Consider the following 10,446-nt stretch of genomic DNA (forward strand, 5'->3'; position numbering starts at 1 on the left):
CTTCTTTGAAACTTTTTCCGTATGAAAAATATGTCTGGTGGTTTTTTTCCCCCCCTCCTAGTGCTCCAAGTGCAGAGCCATCCACATAGCTACTTTTCAGTACACTGTTGTGTAATCAAATTAAGAAATGAAATCCCTCAGGTAAAATTCAAAATCCATTCCATCCTAATTATCTGACAGGCACTGTTGTAGGGCTAAGGATAAAAAAGTGAACACAACAGGAATAGATTTCTGCCCTCATGGAGCTTAAATGAGTTGTGGCAGGGCTAGGGTATGAAGATATTAAATAAATAAAGAACATATTCAGAAGGCCATATGTATATGTGAGCTATAGAGTAGGAAGGGGGGCAAGGAGTAGCAGAAAATGTTGAAATGGGGGCTGGAGTTCTGAATATGGTGATCACAGAGGGACCCACTGAAAAAGTGACATTTGAGCAAAATACTAAAAGGGGGGAGAAAATGAGCTGTGGCTACTGAGCTTCTAAAGACAGGCACCAGACTTGCAAAGGCCCTGAGGCAGAAACTTTTAGCATTCTAGGAGTAAATAGCAAAGACAACAGAGTGAGCCAGGCAATGTGTGGTAAGAGATGAGGTTGGAGGAACTTGGTGGACCCTAAGCCATTGGGAAGACTTTGGCTTTTACCCTAAACCAAATAGCTGTAGACTTTGCAGGGTGCGGAGTAGAGGAGTTCAGTGATCTGTATTATATTTTCAAAGGATCTCTCTAACTGCTTGAAAGTAAACTGTAGAAGCCAGAGTAGAAGCAGGGAAACCATTTAGGTGCCTCTAAGATAATCCATGACGGTGACCTGGACTAGGGTAATAGTGAAAGTTTTGGAAAGAGGTCAGATTCTTATCAGCCCTAGGAGCTGATAAGAAGTGCTGATGGGTTGTATGTGAGATGTGAGAGAAAGAGAGAGCCAAGGAGAATTCCTAGGCCATCCTTGAGCCAATAGAAGGATAAAGTTGGCACTTACTGAAATGGGGCAGACTATGAGAGGAACGAGTTTTAGAGGGTGAGGTAGAGGGAAGATCATGATTTTTATTAGGTTATTGGTGATAATTCTTTTTGTTTTGTTTTATGTTTTTAGTTTAATTCCAGTTAGTAGACATACAGTGTAATATTAGTTTCCGGTGTACAATATCGTGATCCAACAGGTCCATACATCACCCGATGCTCCTCACAATAAGTGCTCTCCTTAATCCCCATCACCTATGTCACCCATCACCCCTTCTCCTCCCCCCCTGGTAACCATCAGTGTGTTCTCTATGGTTCAGAGTCTGTTTCTTGGTTTGTCTCTTTCTCTCTCTTTTTCCCTTTGCTAATTTGTTTTGTTTCTTAAATTCCACATGAGTGAAATCATATGGTATTTGTCTTTCTCTAACTTACTTCTCTTAGGATTATACTCTCTAGCTCCATCCATGTCATTGCAAATGGCAAGATTTCATTATTTTTTATGGCTGAGTAATATTCTATTGTATACATGTCACATCTTCTTTATCCATTCATCTATTAATGAACACTTGGGTTGCTTCCATAGTTTGGCTATTGTAGATAATGCTGCTATAAACATCGGGGTGCATGTATCCCTTAGAATTAGTATTTTGTATTCTTTGGGTAAATACCTGGTAGTGCAATTGCAGGATTATCGGGTAGCTCTATTTTTAACTTTTTTTTAATGGGATTTTTTTTAAAGATTTTATTTATTTATTTTATTTATTTGAGAGAGAGAGGGCGAGAGAGAGAGAGAGCATGAACAGATGCAGGCCTCGATCCCAGGACCCTGGGATCATGACCTGAGCCAAAGGTAGATAGATGCTTAACAGACTGAGCTACCCAGGCACCCCTATTTTTTAACTTTTTGAAGAAACTCCATACCGTTTTCCACAGTGGTTGCCCCAGTTTGCATTCCCACCAACAGTGCACAAGTGTTCCTTTTTCTCCACATCCTCGCCAACACCTGTTTCTTCTTGTGTTGTTGATTTTAGCCTTTCTGACAGGTTTGAGGTGATGCCTCATTGCAGTTTTGATTTGCATTTCCCTGATGGTAAGAAATGATGATCATCTTTTCATGTGTCTGTTGGCCATCTGCATGTCTTCTTTGGAGAAATATCAGTGATAATTGCGAATAGTTTTAGTCTTATCCACCGTTTTAATTAGAATGTTCCTTTCTAGCACATCCTGGGTTTTATCTCAAAGTCTTTTTCTCCTAGTACTCTTTAACACAAATCTCAGAAACCAGAGACAAGTGATAAATTAAACTACATTTTAAAAATTAGCATGACAGAAACTACCGAAAGCAAAGTCTAAATACAAATGACAAATCATGAAACAGTATTTATAGCTTATACTATAATATTGCATTTCCTAATATATAAAGAGCTTCTACAAAAAGATAAGAAACAACAATAAAAACCCAATAGAAAAATCAACAATGGATATGAACAGACAGTACATGAAAAAAAGCTCATTATAAATTTTTTTTTTTAGTTTGTGTGTGTGTGTGTTTTTTTTTTGAAGATTTTATTTATTTATTTGAGAGAGAGAGAATGAGAGACAGAGAGCACGAGAGGGAAGAGGGTCAGAGGGAGAAGCAGACTCCCTGCTGAGCAGGGAGCCCGATGTGGGACTCGATCCCGGGACTCTGGGATCATGACCTGAGCCGAAGGCAGTCGCTTAACCAACTGAGCCACCCAGGCACCCCTATAAATGTTTTTTAAACACAAGACACTCTCTATGACTCAGTAGAAAGTTAACGCTATCATTAGATGATTTCCTCCTTATCAGATAGATAAAGATAAAAAATATGAATAACTCAGGCCATTGGCTAGGGTATAGCATGATACACATTCTCATCAACTTCCACGAAGGGCAAATTTGGCATTATCAAGCAATATTTTGTTTATTTATTTATTTATGAGAGAGAAACAAGGGTCGGGGAAGGGGGGCAGAGGCAGAGGGAGAGGGAGGATCTTTTTTTTTTTCTCAGAGACTGCTTTATTCTTTTGAATAACCAGATAAGAAGCAACCCCCCAAAATCCTAGAAATTTAGAGATTTTTGTTTCCAACAGCTGTAAATTAAAAGTGTACAAGATACGTTTTCAAACGTATGTCCCATTTGTTTTGCTTTACAATGAAGACAATGAATAAATTTTTAAAAATGGCAGACACAACATGGTATTTACAATGGCTTGCAACAAATACCTGAAAATAATTTCTAATTTTCCGTTTATTATTGCTATTTAGTCACAGAAAAAAACATTGTCCAAGAAATTTATTTTAGCATACGCCATATACTGATATAACAATTTTATTTGAAGAGAAACCATTGCAGAAGTGACTAATATGGTGCCCGTACAAGGAAATAAAGAAAATAAACCAACTAATTCTTCCAGGTAAAGACTTGATCTGCATTATTTTTTCAAAACATAAAACCTTAATATTAGAGGCTTACGGCTGCCCTGGCATTCTCCTGGACCCACGTGGAAGTCGCGCTCAGGATGCTGCGTCGTGAGGCCCGTCTTCGCCGGGAGTACCTGTACCGCAAGGCCCGCGAGGAGTCGCTGCGAACCGCCCAGGAGAGGAAGGAGAAGGTTCGGCGCGCCCTGGAAGAGAATCGCCTGATTCCCACCGAGTTACGCCGGGAGGCTCTGGCCTTACAGGGTTCCCTGGAGTTCGATGACGCCGGCGGTGAAGGTGTGACCAACCACATGGATGATGAATATCGATGGGCAGGGGTCGAGGATCCTAAGGTCATGATCACTATCTCCCGAGACCCCAGTTCCCGTCTCAAGATGTTTGCAAAGGAGCTGAAGTTGGTGTTCCCAGGTGCCCAACGCATGAACCATGGCCAGCATGAGGTAGGGGCACTGGTGCGAGCCTGCAAAGCCAATGGTGTCACTGACCTGCTGGTTGTCCATGAACATCGAGGCACACCTGTGGGGCTCATTGTCAGCCACCTGCTCTTCGGCCCTACTGCTTCCTTCACACTGTGCAATGTGGTCATGTGGCACGACATCCCTGACCTGGGCTCCGTGTCCGAGGCCAAGCCTCACCTCATCATGCATGGCTTCTCCTCCCAACTAGGCAAGCAGGTCTCCGACATACTCCGTTACCTGTTCCCTGTGCCCAAAGATGACAGCCACCGGGTCATCACCTTTGCAAACCAAGATGACTATATCTCCTTCCGGCACCATGTATATAGGAAGTCACCAGCCACCGCAGTGTGGAGCTGACCGAGGTTGGGCCTCGCTTTGAACTGAAGTTGTACATGATCCGCCTGGGCACGCTGGAGCAGGAGGCCATAGCAGATGTGGAGTGGCGCTGGCACCCGTACACCAATACCGCACGCAAGAGGGTCTTTCTGAGTGCTGAGTGAACCCACACGCTGGTCAGGACGCGGGCCTGGACCCAGGACTTGGGGAGCGGTCAGAATAAAGTCTATGTGCCACACCAAAAAAAAAACAACCAAAAACAAAAACCTTAATATTAGAAGCAAAGAGAAAAACGGCAAAGAAAACAATAAAACAGAAGACCAAGGATAAGGAACTGCTTTGTGCAGATGCTTTGCGTATGTAGTATATATGTATGGGCTGAGTTATAATAAAAATACTTATGTATTATAGTCAATTCTCATGCAGGGTCAGAAAGCGATTTCCAGTCAAACATGACTGGACTGACATTTTCTCAGTCTTTAATTACATGATGAATTATAGCTGTGAGACAGTCACTTCTGGTCAGCATTATCATGACAAATGCTTGATAAGATACAGTTTTTCTCCTTGTTCACTTGTAAAAATTGGTGCCTTTTTGTAATGCTCTGCAAGTTCTTCCATGGTGCTGAATTTACACTGCCCAATGCAGTAGACAGTCTCTTTTAGTTGGATTTTATTTTATTTTTTAAAGATTCTTTATTTATTTGACAGAGAGAGAGACAGCGAGAGAGGGAACACAAGCAGGGGGAGTGGGAGAGGGAGAAGCAGGCTTCCTGCTGAGCAGGGAGCCCGATGCGGGGCTCAATCCCAGGACCCTGGGATCACAACCCGAGCCGAAGGCAGACGCTTAACGACTGAGCCACCCGGGTGCCCCTTAGTTGGACTTTAAAATGCTTGTTTTTCCCTTGTGCTTTTAGTGATACAGAGAAATCATTTGGCAAAGATTCACTATCATGAATGAGGAAATCACCTTCATGCCCTCTTTCATTTAATGCCATTTCTGCTTGATGCTTGGTGACTTTCCCATAATACCATGGATTGCCAGCAAACTTTCCAGTGAGTGAAGGCCTAATGTAATCACAGTGCGGAGGTGATGGTTCCACACCTGAGGTTAATGGATTATTCTGCATAATGGTAACATAGATTTTGGCACCAGACCAACCATTCCATTGATCTTCCTGCATTTCCACTATTCAGGGTCATTTTCAGGCTTTTCAATAAACATCCATTACATCTCCTTTCTCAGAATTAAGTTCTTCATCGTTGGACGAACTGAATGGGTAAAGAGGCTGTACCACATGCAACACTTGCCCAGTATTTAGGTTATTGACAACTGCTGCTAATTTCTCTGACAGAGAACCCACATGGTCACCCAAAGGACTGTCACCTTCCCCAGTTACATAGTTTGAAGGGAACCATCCAACTTGTCCATTGTAGCTACCCCGCCACCACCCATCACTGCATTTCTCCATGACGATCACCTTTGTCCCTTTTATCAATGATAATTCACCCTTTCTCTCTGCCATGTAGTTAAATTTCACATAAGCAGGCATGTTGAGGTCATAGAGATGTTCCCCTGGGTCAACAAAGCTATCATCAGCAGGAGATGCAGAATCTGGCGCACTATGTTTTCTTTTCACTTTTCCAATGCCTAAGGTATCCTTTAGATTTTTTACAATAGATGCTTTCCGAGCACTGTTTTTCCTCTCCACATAGTTGAAGGCACAAAACCCGTTTTATTCATGGAGTTTCGAACTCGCCACCAGGACTTAGAGTCATCCAGAAGCCATAATCTCTCATTCTTCTTGATGTCCAGCTCTTGTTCTTGTTGGGCCACCTAATCAAATTTGGCTACTACCACCACTTCTTCTGCCATCTTTCAGCAGCTTCAGCTACACTGAAGAGGGCACCGGGAGACTGCCGCGGCCGCCACGATGGCCGTTACGGCCCGAGGCCTCCGCTCAGCCGCCGCGTAGCTCTCGGGAGAGGGGCGGGCCGCGGGAGAGGGAGAACCTTAAGCAGGCTCCACACCCAGAGCAGAGCTCAACGTGGGGCTGGATCTCACGACCCTGAGATCATGACCTGAGCTGAAATCAAGAGTCAGCCGTTTAACTGACTGAGCCACCCAGGCGCCCCAACATCAATCAGCATTTTAAATGCATATTCTCTGACCCAACAATTTGACTTCTAACTCTGTGTGTTAGAGATGTAATCACATATTTAGAAAGAGATACATGGCCAGAGTGATATCTTACAGCATGGCATGTAATAAAAAAAAAATTGGACACAATTTATATATGCAATAATAATAGAGTAATGGTTAAATAAATTGTGGTAACGCCATAGTGAACATCCAACAAAAATAATAAGGCAGTCTTTTTTTTTTTAAGATTTTATTTATTTGAGAGAGAGAGAATGACAGATAGAAAGCACGAGAGGGAAGAGGGGCAGAGGGAGAAGCAGACTCCCCGCTGAGCAGGGAGCCCGATGTGGGACTCGATCCCGGGACTCCAGGATCATGACCTGAGCCGAAGGCAGTCGCTCAACCAACTGAGCCACCCAGGCGCCCAATAAGGCAGTCTTGCAAAGCATACTATTAAGAGATAAATATATTGTTAAAAGAATAAAGCAAAGCAAAGAATGGTTGAAAGCTGGTATATGTTTAAAAAACATATACGAGGGACAGAATATATACATGTATGTTTAGAACTACATGAAATGTCTCTGCAAGTATGTATGACAAACTGATACATACGATTGCCTCTGGAAAGCAATCAAGCGGCTGAAGAATAACTGTGGGAAGAAGCTTCTTTAACCAACCATTTTAGACAGAGTTTGCTGGAAACAGACCAGTACAAAAATGAGTACAGAAGGTTGATTAGCGAGTGCGCTCAGGAGATTCACCCCCCAGGGATGAAGAGGGCGGTGCTGGGCAGAGGGAGAGGTTGACCCACGATGTCAGTTGCAGGTGAGGCCTTGGACTGTCCTCCAGTCTGTGGTGAACTCCAGAGCGGGTTGGGTCCTTCAGCTTTGGCCCCAGCTGAAGCAAAGAAACCAGAACTTTGTATCCCGGCCTCAACTGGTCATTGGCCTGGGGCTGCCCTCTGGGAGGGATGTAATTTTGGGAGAGGCAGCTCCCAGCGGCTGATGCCAATTGCCACCAATGTTCCCAACAGCAGGGCTGTGGGGGCCTCAGCCCTGAAGGCGGAATCAGGGCAGAATACCTTTGAATTTGTTCCAAAATAACTAAATAGAATAGCTTGAGTGGGGTAAGCAAGGAGCCAGTACTCTATTCTGACAGTACAGGAGGCTGGGACCGAAAGCAGCCTCCTTTGAAGCTGTCTTTGGAGGCCGGAAGCACTCTAAGTAGACGACTCTGACATTGGTTTGACCTCCTGGAGCTCCCGTCTCATCCCAGAGGTTCCTTGCATTCCCTCAGAACCCCCATTCTCCTTCAGGCAACAGGGGAAGAAAGAGAACAAAGCGGGCGCCTGGGTGGCTCAGATTGTTAAGCGTCTGCCTTCGGCTCAGGTCATGATCCCAGGGTCCTGGGATCGAGTCCTGCATAGGGCTCCCTGCTCCTTGGGAGCCTGCTTCTCCCTCTGCCTCTCTCTCTCTCTCTCTCTCTCTCTCTCTCTCTCTTTCTCTCTGTCTCTCATGAATAAATAAATAAAATCTTTAAAAAAAAAAAAGAAAGAGAACAAAGCAAAGTAACTGTGACTTGAGAAAGTTATTTGCCACTCTATTTTAAATGAAAAAAAGCCCTATCTCATCCCCCCTACTTTTCGTTAAAGATCGTTAGCTGTATCAAATTTGAATTACATTTTTTTAAAGATTTTATTTATTTATTTACCAGAATTAGAGAGAGAGAGAGAGAGAGAGAGCACAAGCAGGGGGAGGGGCAGGCAGAGGGAGAAGCAGGCTCCCCAGTGAGCAGAGAGCCCAATATGGGGCTCCATCCCAGGACCCTGGGATCATGACCTGAACCAAAGGTAGACGCTTAACAACTGAGCCACCCAGGCGTCCCTTAAATTAATCACATTTAAAAAAATATTTATTTATTTGAGAGATAGAAGCAGAGAGCAAGAGAGCACGAGTGGGGGGAGGGCCAGAGGGAGAAGCAGACTCCCCGCCGAGCAGGGAGCCTGACGCAGGGCTCCATCCCAGGACCCTGGGATCATGACCTGAGTGGAAGGCAGACACTTAACTGACTGAGCCACCCAGGTGCCCCTTCGTGCCTCTCTACTTAATGATGGAATTAAAATATTCATTTTAATTACCTGGATTCTTCAACAAACAAATGAGATTAAGAGAGATTTAAGAGACAAAGAAAATCAGGGGAACTGATTTGAATCCCAAGGAAAGGGGGGGTAGGCCACTGCAAATGGAAGTTTTAAGATAATCAGGGAAATTTGCACATGGACTAGGTATTAGATTACTGTGTACCAAGAAAGTATTGACCATTTTATTAGATAGAATTTTAAAAGTCTTTATTACCAAGTCATGTTGAATTATTTATGAGTGAAATAATATAATGTCCGGGATTTTTAAAATTGAAGTATAGTTGACATAAATTACATTAGTTTCAAGTGTACAACATAGCAATTTGACGTTTATATACCTTACAAAGTGCTCACCATGATAAGTGTAGTTACCATCTGTCACCATACAACGTTATTACAATAACATTGACTATGTTTCCCAGGCTGAACTGGGATCTGTTTTGAATACTGCTGCTAAAAAGTGGGGTTGTGGGGTGGTGGATAGAGAAGACCACATTGATAAAACTGTTAGTAACTGTTGAAACAGAGGATGGACACACAGGATGTAATGTACTATACTCTCGTCTTTGTTGTATTTAATTTTCATAATGAAAACGTCAAAAATTCATGCATCTAAATACATCTATTAACTGTGTCATCTCCCTAAATTGTATCATTAAAAAAAGAAAAAAAAAGAAGACCAACACTTGTTCAAATGAGAATTTTCCTTTGGCTTGATATAGTTGGTGGATCATCAGAGCTTTGAGTGTTCACGCATCATTGGCTGTATTGTACCCTTCTTGACATTCTGTCATTGCAATTTCCTGCCCACAAGCACTTCATAGATGACAGTCTAGGCTAATGATTGTAGCTATGAAAAAAAAAAAAAGTAAGTTTTGTGTTTCCCAGTATTTGTCAGAGTGAAGCCACGAGACTTTTTGTTTGGTGGCAGAGTCCCATGTGTTGGCATAGAAACTTGTCCTACTAAATTATTTTATTAATTAATTTGGGCAAGTTGAGACTACAGGAATGTGTGCCCATGTTATACTGGTCTGTTTCTTCCATGAGCAAAACCAAACACTTCCTGAAGCCCATTTCTAATAATAATTATGTTCACATGTTAAGCCCTCTGTGCTTTCTGAGTTCAGATCGATTATACCATATGAAACGGTGCTTCTCGAGCTTTTTGGTCTTTAGAACCCATTACATTCTTTTTTTGTTTGTCTGTTTCAAGTTTTTATTTTAATTCTAATTAGTTAACATACAGTGCAATATTAGTTTCAGGAGTAGAATTTAGTGATTCATCACTTACATACAACACCGGTGCTTATCACACCAAGTGCCCTCCTTAATCTCCATTACCGATTTAACCCATCCCCCACCCACGTCTCCCCTGATAACCATCAGTTTGTTTTCTAGAGGTAAGAGTCTTTTTCTTGGTTTTTCTCTTTCCCCCCCCCATTTGTTTTTTCTTAAATTCCCAGTATGAGTGAAATCATGTGGTATTTGTCTCTCTCTGACTAACTTATTTCTCTTAGCATTATACTCTCTAGCTCCATCCACATTGTTGTGAAAGGCAAGATTTCATTCCATTGTGTATATATTACCACCTCTTCTTTATCCATTCACCAGTTGGTGGACATCTGGGCTCTTTCCACAATTTGGATATTGTACATAATGCTACTATAAACATAGGGTGCATGCGTCCATTGGAATTGGTATTTTTTGTATCCTTTGGGTAAATACTTAGGAATGCAGTTGCTGGATGATAGGGTAGTTCTTTTTTTTCTAAGATTTATTTATTTATTTTGAGAGAGTGAGAATGACAGAGAGAGAGAGAGTACATGAGAGGGGGGAGGGTTAGAGGGAGAAGTAGGCCCCTGGCTGAGCAGGGAGCCCGATGCGGGACTCGATCCCGGGACCCCAGGATCATGACCTGAGCCGAAGGCAGTCGCTTAACCGACTGAGC

The 10,446-nt window shown here is 42.8% G+C and overlaps 1 protein-coding gene and 1 pseudogene across 1 annotated transcript; one reads left to right on the forward strand and one right to left on the reverse strand.

Annotated features, from left to right (window-relative positions):
- Positions 1-3,470: 3,470 nt before the first annotated feature.
- On the forward strand, positions 3,471-4,459 carry LOC114209502 (U3 small nucleolar ribonucleoprotein IMP4-like). Its single transcript, XM_088023599.1, is given in 2 exon segments — positions 3,471-4,209; positions 4,212-4,459. Coding segments are annotated over 2 exon segments (876 nt in total). The 5' UTR covers positions 3,471-3,501; the 3' UTR covers positions 4,380-4,459.
- A 287-nt stretch (positions 4,460-4,746) lies between these two features.
- LOC114209574 (SH2/SH3 adapter protein NCK1-like) lies at positions 4,747-6,091 on the reverse strand (annotated as a pseudogene).
- Positions 6,092-10,446: the final 4,355 nt, after the last annotated feature.

Source organism: Eumetopias jubatus, unplaced genomic scaffold (genome assembly GCF_037043125.1).
Source record: "Eumetopias jubatus isolate StellerSeaLion01/CBP00866 unplaced genomic scaffold, mEumJub1_p1.0 scaffold_5, whole genome shotgun sequence".
Lineage (NCBI taxonomy): Eukaryota > Metazoa > Chordata > Mammalia > Carnivora > Otariidae > Eumetopias > Eumetopias jubatus.